The sequence below is a fragment of the Amphibalanus amphitrite genome, unplaced genomic scaffold (assembly GCF_019059575.1).
Source record: "Amphibalanus amphitrite isolate SeventyFive unplaced genomic scaffold, NRLGWU_Aamphi_draft 000030F_arrow, whole genome shotgun sequence".
NCBI classification, from domain to species: Eukaryota; Metazoa; Arthropoda; class Thecostraca; order Balanomorpha; family Balanidae; genus Amphibalanus; species Amphibalanus amphitrite.
Window position 1 is genome coordinate 1,406,041 of NW_024881526.1, and position 24,128 is coordinate 1,430,168.

A 24,128-nucleotide genomic window follows, 5' to 3' on the forward strand; every position below is an offset into this window, starting at 1 on the left:
TATGACGGGGATTAGCAGTCCGAAATATACGAGCGGAATGATTGGAATCAACAAGAGGTAGACCACTAACGAAGCCCGTGTTTTGCCGAGAAAATCCTTACAAATAGCTATCGGCCCAGCGGATGGAGCCGGGACGCAGTTGTCAGCCAGTTGCTGTCACTTGCCCACCAGCCAACCAGCAACTCAAGCCAGTCAGTTGCAGGCCGTTAATGAATCGGCCGTGTCGTTGCCAGTAGGCGCAGTCGATTTTCATCGAATGATGTCATGCGGCCGAACCAGGTTTGCCCTTTCTATTGTGACTTCCTAGCATTTCGTGGGCGGCTGTTTAGCACACAGTAGGAATACATGATGTGCTGTCGACATGCAGCCGGTGGCTAGCCTTGGACGCTGTCAGCCTGTACGAATGAACATGTCACTGTCGAGCCGGGCATATTGTTCCCATCTGAAACCGTCTCGCTGGCCACATTGTGCTTGGACGGATGCTATGCAAAGACGTTCAATCGTATGATGGAATACACATTCCCGTTTGCATGGCCGCCCACCTATTTGAATGGACTTCGGCCCAGGCATGTGACTGACGGACAAACTATCGCTTCATCATTCGACTGCGGGACCCATCATGGAATACTAGTTTGATGTCAAACGTTACTGCGTAATTACTCTTTCCATAATATGGCCATGTTACCTTGAGCAAGTGTCTCATGCAATTGGCTGTCAAATGTAATGATGCTTGATTACCGAGGCCTTTCAGTGGTCATATTGTCACTGTTTCTAAATGTGTCATATGGCGTGCTGGTCGAGCAGTTTACGCCCATTTCGAACCGGATGTGATTGCCAATTGTGAATATCGACACCTTTTCACAGAAGACCACGTGCTGTCAGCTTACCTGAGCCCACCCGAGCTCAAAGATACCCTCTCTCTGTTGCAGGAACGGTGCACAAGTACATTGAGGACCTCTTCTCTGCCCTGCTGAGCGCCCGCCACCTGCCTGCGCCGGTGCGATGGCTGTTCTCGCTGCTGGACGCTCCCCCGCCTCCCGAGCCGGACGGCCAGCCGGCGCGGCGCACGGCGGCAGACGTGGCGCAGAGCCGCGCCTGGAAGGCCGGCGTGTACGGCGTGCGCGTGTGGGCGGCCCTGCTGCGCCACCCGTGGACCGTGTACGACGTTCGGCGCTCTCAGTCGTTTGACGCGTCTGTCGCCGTGGTGGCCGACACGTTTGTTGAGGCGCTGCTGCCGGAGGGGCCGGGCCCGCACCGCGACCTCAGCGCTGAGCGGCTGCTCTTCGTCAAAGACATGGAGCGCTACCGCGCGGCGGCGGCCAAGTTTTTCAGTGACGTGCAGCTGGAGCCTGCGGTATCCGACCAGGAGATGAGCGGCCTGCTGCAGCACCTCAGCGGTCGGCACGCGGCCATGCTGTGCACGCCGGTGGCCGCGCAGGAGCTGTTCACCTATGTGACGCGGCACTGGCCGGCGGTGCGGCGCGCCGCCGCGGCCACCGACCCGGTGCTCCTAGCCAAGCTGGAGAGCATCCACTACGCGTACCACGGCCAGGAGACGTCCTTCTCCAACTGAGCGGGGAGGCATGTCCCTCCAGCTGAGCGGGGAGACAGTCCTCTCCTGAGCGGACCTGAGCCGGCCGGCGGCGAGCCTAGCTGCGCCGCGTGGCCGCGCGCTCTCACATGGCCAGACCAATCCAGTGCACCGGTCTGCTGCACACGCCCGGGACAGGGGCAGTCTTTCGCCGACGGAGGCGGCCGGCGCCGGCCCGGACGGCCCAGCCGGGGGCCGGCGCGGCCGGGGAGGCCGCGGGCTGCCGGAGCTGCCGCCGCGCACACAGCGGCGACCAGCTCCGAGACATTGGTGTATGTGGGCTTTCATGAACCGATCGCAGCCGTGCAGCTGACTGCTTACAGATGACCGGAGCTAACTAACATTTATTGGTGCTAATGTAAGCCCCAAACTGTGATAATACATGAAATTTATCATCAAATGTGCTTTTTACGATGGAGCTGTTGGAGGAAAAACAAAAGCTTGGGTAGGCAGCGCTAAAGGAGCTTCGTAGGACGTAGTATCATGACGGGACGACCAATACGAATAACAGAGCACATGAACGAGCGCTGGGAAATGAGACAGAAACGATACCTACCTAATCAGAGACGGGAGTCATCTAGATTACATAGGTTATCTGCATGCCATTCGGAGCGGAGGGAACTTCAACGTAACTTTCACAAGTGTATCTTATCCGTAGATGACACTTTCGGTAATTGGGTATGCAAATAGGCATACAAGACATATCGATTGTTTATGTACACACACACAAAAAAAAAACGCACTTTATATGTACTTACCAAGTGCTGATTCGGACAACACCGAAGTCATGCCACCAGACCGGCTAACTCTATGCCATCCAGGGACGCTCGCCGTTTACTGCTTCTAAGCTGCACGGTGTTTGCATCCCCAGGCACTGGCGACAAACAAGAACTTCTCACTGTCTCATAATGTCACTCCCACCAATTACTCATTACTCAACTCATTCCTCAATCCTCAATGACCGACACAGCCCATCACCCTGCTCGCACTAACAATGACAATTCGTCATTGTAGCATGGCGTACCATTCAGTGCCACAGCCAGCCCCACGCACCCCACCCCGCGCCTTGACCTTCCTCTACCTCAGTGTCCATCTGTTGCTAGGCAGATATCCGCCGCCCTGACTTTGCCCGGGCGCCGGTCAAGGTCAGGTCAGGTAAGACCTCATGTCTGGCGGATCGTCTGGCCACCACCGGCTTCCGAGCTCTGTTTCACAGCCCGCTGATAGTAGGTGTTTAAAAAAAAAGAGCTATGAAAATAGCGCTAATAACACTTTCGTTTTCCGTGCAACCATCAACAAAGTGCATAGTTAGTGTTCCAGTTTGTTGAAGTTTCAAAAGAAAGCGAACAGTCCATGGGTCTCAAAGGCCATTTCACACCAGCGAAATATTTGATCGTTTTATTTTAAGCGCAGACATGTAGTTGACTACAAAGTATTAATCAACCCGACGTAGCCCGACCACTTATACAGCTAATGTTCAGATCCGATCTACTCTCAGAGCTCTATGGAGATAATGTATCCATGTAAGCAGAAGAATATCCTACAAGAAGAGCTGAGCGGCGCTCGTGCTGCGTATCTTTCCTCCTAAAATGCCTAAAATATATCACACACATGGACTAAAGTCGCAACTACAAGCACACACATGGGCAACGCTAAGTTTAAAACACAACAATCACCAAATCTCTATTGCCATGAGATCATTTTAAGTCCCTTAAAATTGATAACACCAGCAAAACAACGACGGGCCGAAAAGCGGCTAAAAATAAGTGATTTTGCATAATATGCAGACCATTGGAGAATGTCTCAATTTGTAATTATAGGATCTGTCTTCAATAAATTTGAAGTGGAATGTTAACAAACGCCACGCAGATGGCCACTCGGCACAAGAGCCCGGTCAAAGAGCAGTGCTGGCAGCACGCGAGCAGTGTTGGTTCGCTCGTACCGGCACTCGGGCTCCTCTGCTATCGGGACTATTTACAACAGCCGGCAACACGACATGGGCGCCACCTGTAATGGATAGTAGTGACACCGCAGCGCCACCTACAACAGCACATAGGTGGCGCTGCGCGTCGGCCGGCCGCGAGTCGCATGGCACACGATGACTATGGCAACAAAGTAACGGCATTGTCTGAACGTACCGGAATCATCTATGGGACGGAGCAGACGTGAGGCACCGTGGAATTACAGGCACCGTGGAAATACAGGCACGAGATGAAGGCCTCAAGAATGGGTGACTACCGACAGTGAATGGGCGGCCGCCGCGACGGGTCCCACGAGCCCCTCTGCCCACCCAGCCGCCCGCCGCTCTCGACACGGACACATCAACAAGTACACAGAGTCGTCGAGTCATACACAGGGCACCACCAGACACCCACATATCACCAAACACTCGACTCGACCGGCCCGAGGCACGGACGGGCCTCCAGCAGACCTCTGCCGAGCTCGGCACGACATCTAACGGCGAAACTCCGAGCGTTCCCGCCACTCGGACCCATCGCTCGCAAACCCTCCGGCAGGGTACGGCGAGTCGCTCTCGGCCACAAGCGGCCCAGCGCCGCGCGTGGCTGGGCCCGGGCCGTCTGTCATTATTGCTTGTACACTTTATCCCTACTTTAAGAATAAATATTGCTTCGTTCCCAATAAGGTACACTTCTTGCCGGGTGCGATCTCGGCTCCATACGCTCACTCAGACACTCACAGTTCCACCCGATATTATTTACACTCTCCGCGGCCGGTGTCGTTCTCTCGGACGAGGCCCGAGCTCCTGATGCGGCCGGCGGGCGCAGCAGCGCTCAGTGACCCACGTAGGTCATACAGAGGCCTTCCAGTCTCTCTCCGCCACAATTGTCTGTTTAGTGTATGTGCCCGCGCGCGCGTCAGGGCGACCCGTAAGAGGTCGGCGCGCGGGACGGGTTTCAGATGGCGCTACCGTCGCCTCTAGTGGTCTACTCGGAGCACTGACGCTCGAAGATGAAGTTGTACTCGAAGAAGTGTGACTTGATGAATGTGCTCGAGACGCGACAGGGGTTCTGCAACAGGTGCCAAGCGCTACTGTTAGCGACAGACTAGCTAGCGATAGTCATCTGGCAGCAAATAGGGCGCTGAGCAGAGAGGCTGCTAGGAAACAGCAATGCTGATGAAATCAGCCGAACGAGAGCGAATAATAACTAGAAGAAAGTCAAAGCTGTCGTATACACTGCGCCTTAAGAGCGATGAAAATGAGATAAATGTTTCGCTTAAAAAAAAAAGTTCGGGCAACTACTGCAACTAGCGCACTACGACTGACTCTTCTCTACACCACGACTGGTTCTACTCTACACTACGTCTACCAAAGCTCCAGCCTCCAAACTACCCCTACGTCTGCTCGAGTCCCCTACCGTTATCCTTCCCCCGACTCAACTCACCAGGTCGGGGAAGTACTTGGCGGCGATGCGTAGGGTGTACGTCCTCTGCCGCCAGCGGCCGGCATCTAGAGGTACCACGAAGACGGGCTGACCGGCCACACTTCCACTGCGCAGCGGCTGCTGGAGACGCCGGCGGAGGTCGCCGGGAGCCTGGCCGACGCAGGCCTGGGGCAGCGCTGGCAGCTGACTGCGGCACTGAACCGGCGCCGGCGCCACAGGCTCGGCGTACCTGAGGCACGGGAGAGGGGTGAGACGTTCGCGTACCTGAGGTACAGGGGAGGGGGGGTGAGACATCCGCGTACCTGAGGTACAGGGGAGGGGTGAGACGTCGGCGTACCTGAGGTACAGGGGAGGGGTGAAACGTCCGCGTACCGGAGGTAGAGGGGAGGGGTAAGACGTCCGCGTACCTGGGGCAGAGGGGAGGGGTGAGTCGTGGTGACCGGCTCATCGGAGAGCACAGAAATGAGAGTTCAAACAGACAGGACGGCACGTTAGTTAGATGTGGTAACATAGCTTGCCGGATTCAGAGGGATGAGGAATATTGTAAGCTTAATGGAAATGTTCGAAAGCAGACGAAGGAAACACAAGCTAGCCTCGACAGACAAGCTTTGAGACGGGTATTTCGCTACAGTACGTGTCGGCCATTGATTTAGATGATGTCATCGTAGTGAGCTCTAAGCCTGCCCATTATTTCACGCTAGCTGAGCCAGCCAACAATTAACAACAGGATGCCGCTGAAAAATGTCCACGGTGGTTATTCCCGCCTCATAGTGAGCTAATCATCCAATAATCCCAATATAAACGCCAATAAACTCAACTTAGCCTGCTATTCAAAAACCAATATAATATATTCCCGGCACCCTATGCCACTAATCAGCCCTCTCATGACCCTCAGATCACTCACGAGAGCTCGAGGTGCAGCATCTGGTTGGTCATGTGGCGCGACACGGGGATATAGAAGGTAAAGTTGCCGCCCACGTTGTTGACGCAGTTGAAATTGAGCGGGTCCGGTGCGCAGTAGCGGGCGTCTATGTTGATTTCCGGGTACTCCCTCAGACGAATCGTCTCCACGTAACCGAAGCCTGGACGGACAGATCAACGGTCAGATGGTGTCGTAAAATGAAAAAAATGTGAGTGAAAATCCAACGTGAAATGAGTCTGATGAAGTAAAGAGAACTAGGCATTGATCGGCTTATAATTAAGATCAATCAGGGTGCAGTGAACCAGTGCAACACCCTAATAAGAAAACAGATCAAATAAGATAATAAGATAAGTTAGGAACATCACGTAATAAGTAAAGTAACAACAAATAAAAACAGCTTTTACGTCACGTGCGTACACAATGCTCCAACATGGCCGGATGTAGTTCTGCTGTAACCGACCAGAAGCGGTCGCAGTTAGCACCAGACCTGACGCCCTATCGGCTGACCTGGCGCGGTAGCGCGGCTGACTGAACGGCTAACGCCCTATCGGCTGACCTGGCGCGGTAGCGCGGCTAACATGACGCCCCATCGCCTGACCTGGCGCGGTAGCGCAGCCGACCTGACGCCCTATCGCCTGACCTGGCGCGGTAGCGGTTAACCTGACGCCCTACCGACTGACCTGGCGCGGTAGCGTGGCTGACCTGACGCCCTACCGACTGACCTGGTGCAGTAGCGCGGCTGGTGCGGTGGTGTCGGCGCACCACCGGCCTCCGGCGGCGCCAGTCGCGCACCGAGGGCGTCGTCTTCTTTTCCACCTTCCTCTTGGACCAGTCGTTGAGGGTGCCGCTGAGCGCGTCATTGGCCATCGTGACGTCGCCGTGTCCTCCCGGGTACCTGAGGCGGGGATGGGAGACGTCAAACGGTGCAGTTCAACCGTGCAAACACCGGAAACGTAACGGAACGTGCGAAATAGATACTGATAAGTCACCTGAAAAATGTTTTTTGGTAGAAGCTTTTTAGGGATTTGGCACCACTAAAGCAACTTTCCGGCGGGGATATCCAAGTATCTATCTGTTAAAAAAAAAAAAATGTGCATAGTGACGTTCACACTCCTAACGCCAAATTGCTGGTTATGTCAAATACTCAGGTTTTTCAAAAGACATACCTTTCTCCCGCTTTCAGTCAAAACCCGACTTCAAGTCTTTTCCGCCACAGGCCCGACACTCGGTCCCGATCCCGGATATCCAGTACCATCCCAATCTCTCCCTCTTGTCTCTGGCCCTCGTACCTGAGCCGGCGAGTGCCTGTGAAGCGCGGCTGTGCGGCAGCTCGCGCCCGCACCTCCTCTTCACTGGGGAAGGAGGACGGGTCGCGCTTGCCGCCCGGCGAGCCGTCCATACTGGTGGCCGAGTGGCCGATCTGGTTCTCCTGGACGTCAGACAGGCTGGACGACGCTGCAGAGGGGAGAAAGGGTCAGAGGTCATACACAGACGATCCTGATGAAGGGAGTAGATACATATACACCGGGGTAAGGGAAACGGCAGAGAGTGGCGGGGATTCAAACAGGCTGCATAACTTTTAGAAAACATAAGGCCTCAAGGTATGGGTATCTCGGTAAGTATGCGAGTACGTTCAATACCATACGGGATATATATTCCGATTATCATTCCGATCGAACGCAGCAGCGCAGCACATCAGACAGTTGGCATTTCAGGAACACAGGCAGGCTCCACGAAATCCATTGTCCACCAAAAAACGCATGATTTAATGTTCATATTCAGGATATAACTATATGCAAATATTCTTTTGTATCTCGCAGAATAGCGAATACAAATATGCCACGATAGGTATGCACGTAACTGTCTGACAGTTCAACATTTCCTTCCGATAACGGAGCTTTGAAAGAGCGGAGCGGGTGACTCACGATCCAGCCTGGCGTCGCTGTCGTCACGGTCTCCGTCATCATCATCGTCATCATCATCAGTGTCTGAGTCGCTCTCGTTGTGCCCGCCGCGCGGCAGCAGCTGACTGCGGTCTGTCTCAGAGAGACGCGACGCGCAACAGATGACCTGAGGGCGAGGGGAGATGTCAGAGGTCAGAAGGTGACCTGGGGCAGGTCACAGGTCAGAGGGAGATCGGAGATCATGGATCGAGTGAACTGAGAGGAGGTCAGGTGGCGGAGGTGAGCAGATGGCCTGAGACAGAGCTACATAGAATGTATGAATAAATCCTTAAGTTATCTGAGGTGAAACCAAAGGTTCGGTCAGAATTCAGATCCGATTTGATGTCGAGTAAGTCTGACCATACATAAGCTGAGGCTGTCAGCTGGTAATGTCAAAATGAGCCAAGCCTCGATCATAACAGAGTTGGACACGATAAGGCCACCAGCATTAACCGGGAGTCCATTATTTCGAAGAAGGTGAATACGGTTGAATCATAACGTATCTTGAAACGTCGCAGCACTTTCGAAATGACGTGAATAAGTGATTGTTTTTTGTTATACACATTTAAACAAACAGATCCCGGATCCTCGTTCAACCAGACACCGACAAGACAGAATTCGGAGTAGTCGGAGACTGGCTGGAATATGTTTCGACACAAGGAGACCCCTGCGACCTCGAAAGAGGTGCGTAGTGGCAGCTCCGTCCAAGAAATTCGTAATTAACAGCCTCAGAGTTGAAGGTCAAATGTGACCTGATTCATGGGTATCGCAAGCAAAACACGCGTCAGACTGGAAAAGCCTGACGTTCAGATGACCACAATTCTGTGTAGCGTATACGTCAGCTCATACATCTGGTACAAAGTTGTAATCATTACCCATGTCCGCCCCCCCCCCCCCGCGTCATTCCAGGCCAAACATTGGGTACAGGTATAAACATTAGACCCAGACAGAGCCCCGATCTAAGACCAATATAAGTATCACTCGTTATTTCATCAGCAGAACCACATGTTTGCATAAGCTGTGGTTAAAATAATGCCAGCCTTGAATGGGAAGACGCACTCAAATTTGGATTTAAATATGATGCTAATGCACGTAAAACCAATGAAGCGCAACAATCAGCTAGCCAGTCACTGAGCAAACGCTCTACCAGACGCAAAGTGGTTGCAAAATGTACATATTGAAACCCACATCTCCAAGAGACGTTCCCAATTCTCATTCGCCCCACAGGGGTACCGTCCCACTCCCTTCTGGACTTGTCCCCCTCGTCTCCTTACCTCGCAACGTCGCCGGCGGCCGGATCGGCAGCTCTCGTCCGCTCCGATGACGGGCGGCAGCAGGCTGTTCGTCTCCGTCTCCGTCTCCGTCTCTAGATCGTCGTCATCCCAGGCGGTGGTCTCCTCTTCCCTCTCGGTGGTGGAGCTCGGCTCAGACTCTGTACTCGGAGCCGCGGTCGGAGCAGGGGTGGAGGTAGGAGTTTCTGGAGGTTGGGAGGTAGTCGGCGCTGTGGTCCTGGTAGAGGTAGTGGCAGGAGCTGCTGCGGGAGTGCTGGATGAGCTGGAGGGTTCCGAGGTGGTAGTGGTGGTTGACCTGGTTGTTGATGTGGTGGTTGTTGCGGCGGTTGTGGTCGAACTAGCCTCTGCGGTCATGAAGTCTTTCAGAGAAGGCTCATAGTCGTCAGCCAGGTTCGGGCCAGGTCCTTCAATACCGTTCTCGGCTTCCTCGGCGCCTCTAAGGCTAGCTTCATCGGCTGCACTGGTCTCTGCCCGCCTGCCGGCCACCTTCTCGCGTCTCCCGACCGTCTCCTCCCTCCTCTCTCCCGTCTCCTCCCGCCTTCCCACCGTCTCCTGTGTCTCTCCCGTCTCCTCGCGCCTGCCGACCGCCTCCACAACCACCACCTCCGGCTCAGAAGGTGCTACCGTGCTCGTACCGTTAGCTTCCTCCTGATGATCGGAGTCCGGCCGTTCTGTGGTAGCTCTGATGGCAGGTGGCGAGAGCTCGGTGGCGAGAGAGGTTACCGACGGTGCCAGCGGCTCGGGCGATGCCGTTGTGGCCTTTGTTGTAGTTGTTGTCGTTGGTGATGGTGACGTTGTGGTGGTTGTTGCGGAGGTCGTGGAGCTCACTCCGGCCTCGGTCGCCACCATTTTGTCCGAGCCCGGTAGAACGACCGGACCGCTGTCGTTCTCTGACACCGATGTGTTAACGGCAGTGATGGAGTTATGGATCCGGTCGGCAGAGTCCGGCTGCTGGGGCGGGGGCGGCGGCGGCGGCGCGGTGGGCGGCGCGCCTGGCGGCTCCCTCTCTGCCGGCGGGGGCGGAGGAGCGGTCGGCAGAGCCCCATCCTCACCATCCAGAGGCGACAGGACCGTCACCGCCTCCACCTCAGTCACATCCTCCTTATCGGGCAGCGGCGGGGGCGGCGGCGGCGGCGGCGGATCGCGCGTGGTCGCCGGCACCAGCGAGTAGGGCACCTCCGAGACCCGGCTCTGGGGCGGCAGCGGCTCCAGGAAACCGTCTCCGTCGCTCGCGTTTGTCATCTGTATGGGTCGAGGGAGGCGCGTTCCGTTCGGGAGCAGGGTCGGGTCAGAGTGGGCAGACGGCGAGGTGATGTTGGAGAGTAGGTCCTGGTGCTTCTGCCACTCCATGATGTAGAGGGTGGACATCGCTATCAAACTGAAAACGAGCAGAAGAAAATGTGAGTTAATCCAACAGCGTAAGATACTTCGGAAGCTGCAACACACATACACTTTCACACACATACGACGTTCACGCGACAAACAAACATTAATAAGTCTTGAGCAGAGTAAGCGAAAAGGAACTTCAATGGACGTCATACTTTAGTGCGTCATGGCCGATGAGTGTGCATTACCTACGCCTACACATGCTACTCAGAGCTATAATTACATGTGCCGCAAAAACAGCGAGTGTTTCACAGAAGAGTGCAGGAGCCCGGTCGGACCTTCCCGGCTATAGAGGACTGTTTTGTCGATGGAGTCGATCAATACCTTCCCGTGCTGAAGAAGGCGGCATCGCACGCAAGAATACTGCCTCGGGCCGAATCACCGCGCCACACAGCACGACATTTACATATCACCACACAGCGGGAGTCGGAAACAAAATGTCACGGTATATCAGCTACAGTATGACATCCCATTAATCACGCAAGGGTCCTGAGGAGGTCTAAAGTCACTCATCTTCCAAAAAAATGGGTACTGGGGGGTCTATAGTCGCTCAGCCAAAAATCACATTTCCAGCCCACAGGCATGATCTGGCAAAGCTGGACCGTTATCCTCTCTGACCCAAACAAGGACACATTTGCTGCCTCTTGGAGAGACCTCTCACCAGAAGAGCATGACGAGAACGAGAACGCAGACGCCGCCCTGCACGAGGCGGTTGTGCAGCAGACTCGTGGGACGCTTCGCCTTCCTCTTGTGGAAGTGACATGACGATAAATAACTCGACGCTCGACTAGCCACTGCAAGCAAAACGACGAGAGTCAGCACACGGGCTTGAAGAGACTGGCGAACACTCAATAAATGCACTTTAGCGTTCAAAATACGCTTACAATGAATCTTACGTAACAACAAGGATGCCACGTCTTTGTAAATAAGACCAACACAACTTCTTACTCTTTTTCACTTCATTTGCATTTCACAACGATAAGCAAGTATGATTTCTTCGTCCGTTAAGATGTCACGAGGTTGTTGACTTAATTTCAAGCGCCAGTCTGGAAACATATCCATTCTCCTTCCTTCTGTGCCATCCCGTGGCCATCCCTCCAAAATCCGTTGTCCTTTCCCACCTGTTGATATGCTGCTGGTGGATTTGAGGCTGCCGTGCCGTTTGAGTTTGGCCAGCCGGCGGTTCATCCGCTCCAGCTCCTCGATCCGATTCTCCAGCGTGCCAGTCACCTTACACAGCTCCTTCACCGCGCCAATGTTCTCCATGAAGATGCGCTCCTGCGAGGCGACAAGGTACGAAATAACGTATAATAATATAACGAAATAACGAGTCAGCTAGGAACACCCGAGCATAGATTATCGATGAATTCAACAATCCTGAACGAGGTAGTTTTTGTATTGACCTGTAAATGAACAAAATGAACCATGGTTATGAGCTGCAGTGTGAAAAACATATTTCTTTGTACAACTATACGGAAGCAAAATACGCTAATTTATAATAAATCTGAGCTTGAAGAAGTCAAATCCTCTCGGCTTATATGAATTAAACACCACACCCTCCGTCAGTCCCATCCACATCACACTGACCTTGTTGACCACGAGGAAGTTGTCGACTTTCTTCCCGCTGGGTAGCGTGACATCTCCGGCGGGTCGGACGGCGTCCGGCAGGATACGCTGCACCTCCTGGGCTATCACTCCGGTGTCGGCGGCGTCCTCCAGGCCCACACTATCAGCGAACTCGTCCACGTAGTTGTACTTGACCACGCGCAGCTTCTGCACGTTACTCAGCTGTTCCTTGGTGTCCAGCTGAAAACAGGTAGAGGGTTAGTTTCAGTTTGTTTACTGGGGCGTTAGCACGCACCGATTGTAAGTCATTTTGCGCCCATAGGAGTTTGGTGCCGATGGCAAGACTTAACTAGTACGAAAGGGAGTGAATATATAAATATAATAAGAGAAGGAAATGATACATATGCCGCTGAACACTTGGATCAATCGCACCCCACAGGGAACATCACAGCAACGCAAAATAACGTCCATAGACGAAATATGTCAGCGTTACACCTGGACATTTATAGCAGCTATCGTGAGCTCCTAGTACCAATCTGCGGTGCTTATGACGACACTCACCTCCTCAATATCGTCCTTGACACGGCGGTCGCTGGGGTTCATCACGTGACCGGTCAACTTGAGGTTCCCGTGCACCACGAGCGCCTCGTCCGGCTTGTCGGTGTTGATCCCCACCCTTCCCACGTGGTAGGTGGAGTCCTGGGTCTGTCCCTTCTGCCAGCACAGCTCCACATCCGACTCGAACTGACCCGGGTTCGACGCCTGGGGGAACAGACAGGTCACAGTCAAATGAGAGGTCAAGTGATACAGGTCACGGTCAAACGAGAGGTCGGATCTGACACGAACTGACCCGGGTTGAACGCATGAGGGAACGCAACCAGGTCACGGTCAAATAAGAGGTCGAGTTTAACTCAGTCTGGTAGGTTAGTCGAGCTAAAATGAATAAACGCCGTAACTCTGATGTACGATATCTGGCGGGCACTGAAAATACGTTGGATGCATGGACAGAGACACACATACTCTGACACACGGCACCAGAAAGCCACAGCAAAATCATTACCGAGACAGATGGCTACTAGTGTGATGTTAATTACGGAAAATCGGAATACCGATACCAAACTAAACACCAACCAAAACCGCGGAGAAATACCGAAACCAAACCAACTTGGGAACATGACGAAAACACCAACTTTTTACCGATTTCTTAGCCTCTTAAACATTAGCAAGGGTTCATGATACCAACAAAATACCAAACACATTAGGATTGAAATACCAAATACCGAGTTGATATCGGTTTGGTATCGGTATACCAAAAAGTTGGTATCCGATTGACATCTCTAATGGCTACAGTGTTTACTAAAAGAGCTATGCGTCGTGTCGTGTGCGAGCTCAATGACACATAGCTGAGTGGGATAATATCACAAATCCCAATGTCGGATGCTTTACCGCTGTTCGCCTGTTTGCTAGTTCTGCACATAAACGTGTAAAACGATCCGTGGCCTGCCCGGGAACAGAGGATCATTGGCAAACTGCGCAGCACACAAGGACAGAGTAGCTCCACAGTCCAGTGGGTAGAGTATGAGAGCGCCCGCGGCAGAGGGCAGGGGTCGACAGAAAGGTCACGCTTGCCAGTGCAGCGCGTTTGATCGATGCTGCTCGCCTCCCAGAAATAAATGATGGTCCGCGCCAGTGCCGCCAGAATCAGCCCAGCTAAACAAAAGGAGGGGGCCATCCAATTGCCCTGACACAAATGACACTATTCTGCCTATTCTGCCCGTGGGACCGAGCAGAGACAAAGTAGCAGTGTTATTCCCATCAGAAATGCCTTCATCATGTTCCAGTCAGACCGTGGAATATGGAAAAAGGAAGCTTCTGGAGCCGCGGCGCTCGAGCTGAGCTCGGCCCTGCCACGCCGGGTTATCAGGTTCGGCGCACAAAGCTGATGCTAAGCAGTCAGGAGGCGAGACCATGGGATCATGACCTTCAACATGTCAGCTTAGCTCGCGATCCACGCCATAGCCCGACGCGACCAGGATGCAGTCACTCGGCCACAAAAAAACTTACAGGTGGCTGAAAACATTTTTATCGACATAAGGCGATTCCACGAGTACGCTACCACGCCTTATCAATGACATAATGCCATGAATTTAGGAAGCTTACTCCTGACAGATTACTGCCTACGATGACATTGCTACGGACAATAAGCCGGCACAACATTTTTTCTATTTTGCCATAAGTTGGAGTCATAACTCTGAAATGCTATTTCGCACCTGCACATTGCAGAGTCAGGGTGTTATTTATCGCCTTGATTCGCGAAGAGCAGAAATGGTTCAAGACCTTCGCGTGGCATTACCATACGAACTCCACCCAGCCAGCGCCACCATATACGTATGCATGTCTGATACGCCCTGCCAGGCCCGTGGCTCGCGTCCGTTAAGTATATTTGAGCCTATCTCGGCCGAGCTGCCAGCTGAAATAATATTTACTGGAAACAAGGCGCGTGGGCCGACGGCCAGACCGGTTTCCAGTCGGGTCTGTAGCATGTCTACGGGTTAAGGACAAATTTAATCTCGGATAGAAATTACTTGCGGTGATAATATTCCCTAAACGCTTAAGGATCTCATGGATAATAAAAATGATTCATTAATTGAATAAGAATAAAGAGGACAGAATGATAAGCGTGACGCCATTTTTAGTTCGAGCCAGCAGCATTGCATTTACAAGCAAGGGTCATTGAAGAGCGATGGTGCAGTAGCAGTCACTTAGTCACGAGCTCTGGCGAAAACTCGGCCTTCGTTAAATAAGGTCAGCGCGCATGACTCTTCCAGCGCTCGCTGCGCCTGCGGGACCGGACGTTTGAATGCAGTTTGGCAGAGGCATAACGTGACGCAACTGCGGCAATGCAGGCCAGTTTGGATAGTCATCTCTCGATTGGAACGATAGCCAAAACGTGCAGTCACCGGCAAGGTGTCACCGGTCGCTCAGGGGCGGTCCCAGGGACGTGGCCCGGTCGGGTATCGTACCACCACCCTCCCGCGCCTCTGGACAGTGTACCAGCCCGCTCCTTCCCGCTCGCAGCCCGCCGCGAGCAGGCACAGACCAGGAAACTCCCACGGGCGGCCGGGCCTTCCGCTCCGAGTGTCTGGCGGCACCGCTGGCGGCGGGTGACGCAATTATCCACCGGCCACCGGCAGGTACCCACCCGGACAATGATGCGCTCTGTGGCGTACTGCACGAGCGGATGGCGACTCTCTCCGACCGCCGCCTGCAGGCTAACCACCAGGAAGAAAAAACGCTGGTCCGGGTTCGGCTTGCCCTTCTTGCGCATGTTGTTGGTGGTTGTCTCGGAGAAGTGTAGACGCCCGACGGTGATTTTGACCGTCTGTTCTGGGTTGAGCTCCACGCTGAAAATGCCAGAAAAGAGGGATGAGTCATCCGATCGGGAAACAGGTGCGGGACGAGCTGGGTTAGTGGAGGTCAAATAATTCGAGGCGTTCTGGGCAGGGCTACTGGTTATGTCAAATAACTCCCGTTATCTGATAAAGTGGGGCCCAATGACGCATCGCCAAGGTAGTCATGATTAATAGACACGTCACGTGACCAAGAGGTGTATCCCGTTGGCCGTTCTCCGCTCGGTCCAAGGCCGCCCGGTTTAACAGCGCCTCTGGCGGCTAGAGACTAAAACACAACTACCCAAACTCGCTACTGGGTGGCCAGAACGGCCGCTGCACCGTTTACTTACACAACCGGTTTATAGCAGCGCTTCGTGCGATCGCTCTGGCTCTGTTCCACTTTGATGCACTGGTTCGGGCTCTCCGTTTTGACTCCGAAGAAGTTGACAACGAACGCGTCGATCTTTTTCAGGCCGTCTGCCGTTTTGACGTAGTGCGGCCGGCTGCCGGCCTGGTGAATGTGACACGTGATCTGGAAATGGTTCTTCTTCTGACAAACGAACGCCTCGTCCGAGTTGGAGTAATTAAAGCCTTTGTCAGCGTCGACCTTGAAGTAGGGCGTTTGCCTGCCGGCGGAGCGAGACAGAACCAGCGGTCAGTTGGAGCGCGCGCCATGACCGCCGCGCCGCGCCGCGACCGCAGCCGCCGGGGACAGGGCAACTAAATCAGCAACACGACCTGACTGATAGCATGGGCGGCATTTAAGCGCTCGACATGAGATGGTGTGGCGTAGAAACATACAATTACCATAGTACGACAGCAAATGGGCGGTGAGACATGAGATACACTTCTATGAAGCAAGTAACAGAGCATTGCAATGGACATTGTGGCATCCCCACACTGCACTTGTCTTATTTGACCTCTAATTTTCGAGCGTCGCACATTTAGTCCTGGTTATGACCCTCAGGACATCCCTCTCTCCCCACCCGACCGTCACTCACAGTTCCTTGAGGTTGGCGTCGCAGGTCTGGTGCCAGAGGTTCTGCTGGAAGGCCGTGAAGCGGATGCACTGGTAGGCCGGGTCCATGAAGCTGGTGGCGTCGTTGCTGCAGGACATGTCGAACGTGTAGTCGTCGTCGTCCATGGTGGGCTGTGTGACGATGGGCGGCAGCGGCGGCGGGTGGCTGGGCGGAGAAGCTCCCTGAGAGCCTGCTGGGAGGGCCGGGCAGTATCGCTCAGACGGGGGTCGGGGGGAGGCCGATGAAACAGGCAACAGAACACAACTCCCACCTCTAAACTCATCTACAAACGATCAGGCGGCGGCATCGATGGACTGTTCACGGAAGGCTATCTTAGAAAAATTCCGCCGGCTTCCGCTCGGTTTGAACACAGCTCCTGGAGCATAAAGATCCCTCGCGCCACACAAAACACCAACTTAGTCACCACATCACCACGTGGACCACTTCACACCGCACCACCAGCCCAGCGTTCAGCATCAGAGGCTTAACAATTACCACCGACAGGCGCTATTACGAGTAGACTTTAGGGGCTCACACCAGGCCGTTGAACTGCCGGAAGCTGAAAGTGAATGTCACATTCACACACGAGTCACCACAACTCACACATTGACGCGATACACGAAAAGACATGGAAAAATGAAAACGAACGTGTGCAGTGTAGCACATACTCATTACATAATGAACACAGCGTCAGCGACATCACTATGCGTCTTTCAGCAGACAACACTAAAAACTCCAGGGTTTCAGCATCGCACAAGTGCTGAAAGCTATCCCAAGCCGGCGGCTAGCGCCCATCAGCCGACAGCAATAACACCTGTTGGATGGCGCGAAAACAGCGACAAAAACGCGCCAACACCTCAGAACTCAACAAACTGCAGCTCGAGGATTGGAGAAGAGCTGCACGTCGTCTCAGCGCGGCGGCAGGACGGGCTCCACGTCGGCGAGATGCCTGCACGAGTCGGGAGTCAAAGGCACTGAAAATCGGACCAATCGGACCAACAGTTGTGACTTCAGCAAAGGCTGGACGGTTCTGTTATGGTATGACATGATTCTAAGCCGGTCACTATGTCAAATGCTGCTTGCCTTACTACATACCTAAATGCGACATTTTAGCACTTGCGAATTACGTAATTTTGGTCATTCAGGAAAACACGCGCTATACGATGTGCAGTTAAAGCGATTTGAGCTGGATGTAACGAGCAGTGTTGGATATGAACCCTTACACATTCTCTTGAATTACTCGCGCCCCATTCACAAACAAGCTCTTAGCTCAATACGTTAGCGATCAAACCGTGCCAATGCTTGCGGATGTCGTGTTAACGACCAGCAATGACAATGTCTACCCGTCCCCCGAACGGCGTCATTAAACCCGGCTGTCCATTGTCACCCTTCTGACGGCGCGGACCCCTCGCAAAATTGCACAACGGCGCTACATTAGACACTGAGTTACGAATTTTACGGCCGTGCGCACTCACCGAATCAATTTGGGAGAGCTCTTCCGATTGTTATAATAGAAGGCGTTGCGATTGCTGACTGAGTATTTCCGCCCGTGGAGGTCACCGACTCGCCACGCGCTGCGGCGCGCGAGCCATCATCAATCAGACTCGGCCGAATCGGCGGGGCTAATTCCATTCGGACATTACCAGAAGTTGGTCGTGATGGGAGCCAGGAACCGGCCAGCACCGGCTCGTAAAGCCATCGCCAGCCCCACGATTACCGTGGAGCTCCCACGGCCAGCGCGTCACATTTGCCGCCGGCTGACGGACGCTGCGCCACAAACGGCGCGGTCGTCGACTCGCCAACCATTGAAACCTGATGGGACGCTGAATGACAACACAAAACACGCCAATGAACCAAAAGCCACAATCCACCAGTCCAGTGACTGAGGTGTCATAACGAGCGGCTAGTCAGGCTAGTCAGCACGGTTTAATCAGCATTGCATGCGCCGTACCATAGCACCTCTGCAGGCATGGTTCAGGTCCCCTCATCAACGGGATGCAATCCACTGCTGCGAGCAGTGACGCGCTAATTAATATCAATCTGGCGGCGCCGTGGCCGCATAATGTGTGTGCTGACGGCGGCAGTCACCCTTTAATCGATCTCCAACAAACGGAGTAAATAGGACAGGTCCAACGACGTGACCCTGCGCCACACCACCGCAAACGGCGCTTTTAGCGCGATTGCAGCGTGTTCTAACGACCGACGCCGATCGCTGGCGGCGGTCTGCTTAATTGCCACTGAGCACACGGGTTCATTTAATTGGTAGCACGCGCCGAGCGCGGCGTGCAGGTGGGCCCGCCCTGAGGGGCGCACGGTCGGCCCGCCGTGCTCTATCCAGAAATCAGACCCGGCCGGCCGGGCCACTGCAGCTGGAGCCGTGTTCCGAAACACATCGGCCATGACCATCGACAAGGAGCACAGCTCGGCGCAGCAGGAGTGTCGTAACGACGGCTCGCCCCCGGGACCCGGTGCCCGGCGCCCGCCCGGTGACCCGCCGGTCACGAGAGGGCGGGCGATCCGGCGCCGGCCAAGGCCGCCGACCGGCCGCGCGGCCGAGCGATGGCGTGACCGGCCTCCTGGGAACGGCCCGGTGGGAGGAGGCGGCGGAATGCTCACCCAGGCCCAAAGGTGAGCGCCGGTGATGGAATCAAGTGCACACCGGCGCCAGGCACGGGCATTTACTAGGCTATCGGAGAGTGAGGAAAAAATCAACGTAAAAAGGAAGGTTTTATATCCCGACCCCAGAAAATCCAGCCCAAATGTGAAGGGTCAGACGTGCGATCATAAAAGGCGAAATGGCATAACTTCCTCACCCAATCAGTTTTGTGACGTACCGTCCTCCCGGACAATGACGCAACAGTCAAGGATATTACTACTTAGCTCGTAACGCACACGTGGGACAATCAGCCTACACAGTACATTACATACATACGCCCTTAGGACCACAACACACACAAACACACAAACGCACATAAAAACACAAGCTACGTACGCCTGCCAGCGGTGTACTGGCTCAAGTCTGACCATGTCCCCCACCGTCACACTCCGCTGCGCTCGCGTCGCCACCGACAACGATAGAGCACGAGCCGCTGAGCCTGGCGACGGGCCCTCCACCCAGCCCATACCAAGCCCCCCACACTGCTGCTGTCCCGAGAAGGCCGCCGCTGTCACCCACCTGGCTCCTGTTTGATCGGCATGTTCAGTAGCTCCGAGGCGGACAGTTTCCGCTTCTTGGTGGGCGCTGCCGGCTGAGGCGTCTGGGCGGGAGGGGAGTAGGCGGGCGTCATCTGGGCGGGCGTCATCTGGGGCATCTGCTGACCATACTGCGGCAGCGGCATCTGACCCAGCGCGGCCGACATGGCCATCTGTGGGCAACGGCGGCGGGCGCGAGGTCAGGATAAGAAGCATGAAACAAGATTTGACTAAGGAAAGACACAAATATGGCATCTGAACCAGCGCGGCACTTCTTAGAACGGCGGCGAGCACTGGAGCTCTAGGATCAGACGCACAAAATAGCAATATGACTGTGCAAACATAAAAAACACAGCTTTTGACCGCACCGGTGACCAAGAATTTCAACGCATGAATCATGCTACTAAGAATACAACATTGCTACATTGCAAAACATTGCAACAACGCTACTTAAACGCAGCTGCAGCGCTGGGTCTCCATGGGCTCAAGATCGGTGACTCAGCAGACCGCAGAAAATGTAAACGGGAGGCACACGAGGCGTACACCCGGGAGACTGCTGCAGCACGGTAGCTTTGAAAGATGATATCGAGCATTCGGCACGAAAACATGTGTCACGTTTGACCGAACATGAACTGCGCTAAAATCCGGCCAAAGTGTCAATCACATCGTAAAATAAGGGAAACCACATCCTGGAGCAGCTGACCAGGAAAACCTCAACACCTTGAAAGGTCATCTGTGTAACTGATAAACTTTTACGTAAAAATGAGAAAATCATAAACGTAGCACCATGATTCATGAACGTTAAAAGTAGACGGTTGAGCCAGCTAGTATCCCAGTGAGGAAAACTTCAGTAAAACTTATAAAGATTATTTTATGTAGAAAACATTTAGTAAATTCAGCACGTTCTGGTCCCGGACCCGATCTAATCATGATGACTGATATCATCGCGGGGAAACCGCTAATTAACCGTGACCTAATTCGTGGTTCTCACTGATCCGTCACTCAGTCCTGACGAACAGACAGCCTGATCTCCCGCAGGGGTCACTGACCCTCCGCTAGAGGTCTGCACCGGCCGGCTGCAGCCGCGGCTGGCTGCAGCCCCACGGCTGTGGGCCGGGGCGGCTGCAAATATCTCCAAGAACACGGCTACGGCTGTGGCCACGGCTGTGAGATTTCAAGCTCAATCTTTAGTACTCAAATATAAAATTTTAAATCCTTAATCTTACATTCTGATAAGCAGTCTAGCCTGTAAAAATCATGCAAAGAATGCCCAGCAATATTGAAAGTGGTGAAGTCTTTGAAAACCTGTAATGGTTTTACCATTTGTTGTAGGAAAGTTTGCACTCTGGTACAGAATACTAATTATATGTAGGTACCAATTGTTCCTTCATCATCAAGAGCTTGACAGTTTCAGAAAATGCAACATGTTGCATTGTCACATCCCTCTCAAATCAATCTCACCTGGTCATTAGGAGAGCACCTTACAGCTATTGAAGACGAGCGCTCAGTAATTCTTTCAGTTAATATAAAAAGAAATCACGCCTAGGTAAAGGCAGGTAAAGGCTTCATAAAATATGATCTAAAATAACTCGTAGATGTATTTCTGGATTTTCGGCAAGTCCAATTACATAATATAAAACTGGCGCTTTATGTTCTAACTGGTGTGTGAATGACCGCTTACAGAAAATGCTGATCAACGAAGCCAATGGAATTAGATTACAAGTGAGCATGAACCTTACTTACGGTTAATTCACATGATGGTGAAAACCCTGAACACGTAATTCACATGACGGTGAGATCCCTGAACACAATATTTCGTACGCGAGCTGTTGACTTTACTAATGAAATGACGTCTTCTTCTAAAAATGTAAAAATTTGATGATTAATCTTTGTTTGAGAGCAAGTTTTTAATTTAATAGCATTATTATTTATTACTAATAAGTTTTATGGCTGGTTATTGTGACACAAAACAATTCATTGCCACTTCTTTGCTATTGACGTCATTAAAAACTCAAGTAAAATTTTTGATTGAAAGAGGCAATTGTGGCTCGCATGTCCTTGGGGATTTGAGCGAAGATCATTATTTGGAAAAATTCAAAATAGATGAATGTTTTTCTTTCTTGGATGCTCACTAGTGTTTTGATGCCTTGCATATCAAATTAGTTTGAGACTTGCTCAGAAGGCTGCTTCAAGCCTGGCATATCACACCCCAGAAAATATGCAAGGTAAGAAAGAAGCAAGAGTTTTGACTAGACAATCACTGTTTGACAGTCCATAAACTTCAGTTTCATTTTCCATACCTAACATTCATAATGAAAAGCATCAGGGTCTGTTGTTCTACTTCTGTCCCACAAACAGGCTTCAGGATTTGGCATTAGATGTCTACACTGCTAGTGCTTCTATTCTGCTGGTTTGTTGTTTATGTTTTTCTGTTGATGTAGGTACCTACCTACCTACCTACCCATCTTTCTTAACCCCTTGCAAGGGCTTGTGTAGGCATGCGATGCGCATCAGGCTTCAGGCCTTCGGCCTAAAGCCAGATACACAACCGCTTAACCTATGATGCTTCATGAGTTTGAGAATCTATAGCCCATTGCAATGTGCTTTTGGCTATATGTTTCAACTAAAAACAACTTATTATATACTATTTGGTTGCATTTCATTGAAAGTATCCACGGCCGGCTGACCGTGACGGCTGGCTGCCCACAGTTTGCCACGGCTGTGGGCGGCTGTGGCTGTGGAGCCACGGCTGCGGGGCGGCTAGGCTGTGGAAAATTGCAGCCGTGCAGAACTCTACCCTCCGCCGAGGTCACTGACCTGTGCCGTCATTCCGGCGGTGTTCAGCTGGGTCTGACCGCCCGGGTACTGCTGGACGGGGGGCGGGGGAGGGGCGCGACCACCTCCTCCACCCATCAGGAACGAGCGCTGGCTCTCCGACATATCCGTCAGGTGACCCGGCATCGGCTTCTGGTCTGTAGGGGTCGCGACAGGCAAAGGTCAGGTCACGGTGGGAGTGAGGGGGCGGGTTACATCCGCGTCCTTTCCAACCACAGATGCGCAGGCAATGACCGAACCACTGGGAACGTCATTGTGCAAGGTTAAGCGCTTTCAGTGTCAACGTTGCATACCTACATATATGTAGATTGCATGACAAAACGAACACCACACGCAGGACTGCTGGAAACACGGGGAACCCATATAACCTCTGTCATCCAGAAAGCCGCGTAAAATCCAGTCTCGTGACGTTTCACTCACAACCCGAACAGATCTCGTGATACTGCGTGGTGAAGCGGCGAACGATCAACACCATGTAGGAGCATAACTCGGGTGTCGTGCGCGCCCAGTACATATCCAGCACCTATGTAAATTTCATGAAGGCAGTGACACTATCAAGGAGTCTGGGCTGTGCTGCATATCGAGCCGCCCCATCTGGACTGGTCAGGCCACTGCCGCCCCACGTGGTCACCAGGCAGTGCCGTGTCTTGGAGTTGGAGCTAGGTGTGCCAGGTGTGACGGGTACTCACAAGAGACAGGGGGACTCACGGAGACAGTCCGCCTACTGATAAAAGCACTCGGGGAATCACGGGGACATTACAGGTAAGACGCAATTCAGGTGCTTATGAAGACACATGTATAGTGCCAATACTCATGGAGACGTCCTGAGCACTCACGAAGAGGCTCTGGTCATTAACGGGGACAATCTTGACAATCCCGGACACTCCAGACACTCATGGGTCACTCTGGATACTCACGTGGTGAGTGCAGCTGAGACGGATGGTCCTGAGGTGAGAACGGCGGCTCGGAGCCAGAATCCGGTGGACTGTCCGGCAGGTGACTGGAAAACAAACAAGACGACACTCAACAACGATACTATGTGGTGCACCCATGGACGGATTATTTGACAACCCCTTTTAAACCTTTTCAGCATTTTTTCCACTAAGCGTCATTTTAATCAATCAAATAGCAGTGCATCAAAACGCATCCCGATGCTTTATCCCCGCATTTTGGTAGGACTTAAGACGAATACCTACGACATTGTAATTCTTGCCACCTTAATGTGATGCAACTTCCTATCGATCACATCAACATACGAGCGACCACCGAATTCGATTGTCCCAAAACCGCACTATTATTCTCTGAATGTCCAGCTAAGCAGATTATTCGGGCTTATTCCTCATCCTAGCGACAATCGGTGACGACGTCTACAGCTGTTGTCACCGTACTCCAGTCTCGACAGACGGGCTGGCGCACACAGCTGCATGCAAAGGGCGGCAGAGCTGTTTGGCAAACAGATCACAGCATCGGCCAGGTGCCCAGCATGTAAGAAGAGGGTGAAAGGAGGTAAACGCCGAGTATGTATGCTCAAAACTGGCCGTGATCACTTCATTGCGCCATCAGACAATAAAACCGGTCCGTACACC

The 24,128-nt window shown here is 53.0% G+C and overlaps 2 protein-coding genes across 5 annotated transcripts in view; one reads left to right on the top strand and one right to left on the bottom strand.

Annotated features, from left to right (window-relative positions):
• The window catches only part of LOC122367084 (plexin-B-like), a 65,831-nt gene extending 63,840 nt beyond the window's left edge, over positions 1-1,991 (top strand). Inside the window, exon 19 of the mRNA XM_043339872.1 lies at positions 930-1,991. Within this exon, the coding sequence (XP_043195807.1) occupies positions 930-1,573 (644 nt within the window). The 3' untranslated portion in view covers positions 1,574-1,991. The remainder of the gene's footprint in view (positions 1-929) is intronic.
• A 982-nt stretch (positions 1,992-2,973) lies between these two features.
• The window catches only part of LOC122366881 (myelin regulatory factor-like), a 77,555-nt gene continuing 56,400 nt past the window's right edge, over positions 2,974-24,128 (bottom strand). For 2 of the 4 annotated variants that reach the window (XM_043339550.1, XM_043339539.1), the window contains exons 4-20: positions 23,460-23,542; positions 22,525-22,679; positions 19,691-19,880; positions 16,498-16,705; positions 15,847-16,122; positions 15,307-15,508; positions 12,666-12,866; positions 12,126-12,344; positions 11,660-11,816; positions 11,200-11,332; positions 9,135-10,530; positions 7,843-7,987; positions 7,207-7,372; positions 6,640-6,812; positions 5,900-6,077; positions 4,996-5,224; positions 2,974-4,620 (exon numbers count right to left, since the gene is read on the bottom strand). In XM_043339550.1, coding sequence (XP_043195485.1) covers positions 4,537-4,620; positions 4,996-5,224; positions 5,900-6,077; positions 6,640-6,812; positions 7,207-7,372; positions 7,843-7,987; positions 9,135-10,530; positions 11,200-11,332; positions 11,660-11,816; positions 12,126-12,344; positions 12,666-12,866; positions 15,307-15,508; positions 15,847-16,122; positions 16,498-16,705; positions 19,691-19,880; positions 22,525-22,679; positions 23,460-23,542 — 4,195 coding nt within the window. In that variant the 3' untranslated portion in view covers positions 2,974-4,536. Of the gene's footprint in view, positions 4,621-4,995; positions 5,225-5,899; positions 6,078-6,639; positions 6,813-7,206; positions 7,373-7,842; positions 7,988-9,134; positions 10,531-11,199; positions 11,333-11,659; positions 11,817-12,125; positions 12,345-12,665; positions 12,867-15,306; positions 15,509-15,846; positions 16,123-16,497; positions 16,709-19,690; positions 19,881-22,524; positions 22,680-23,459; positions 23,543-24,128 lie in introns of all 4 variants that reach the window. The other 2 variants (XM_043339544.1, XM_043339530.1) reach the window with 1 other exon arrangement.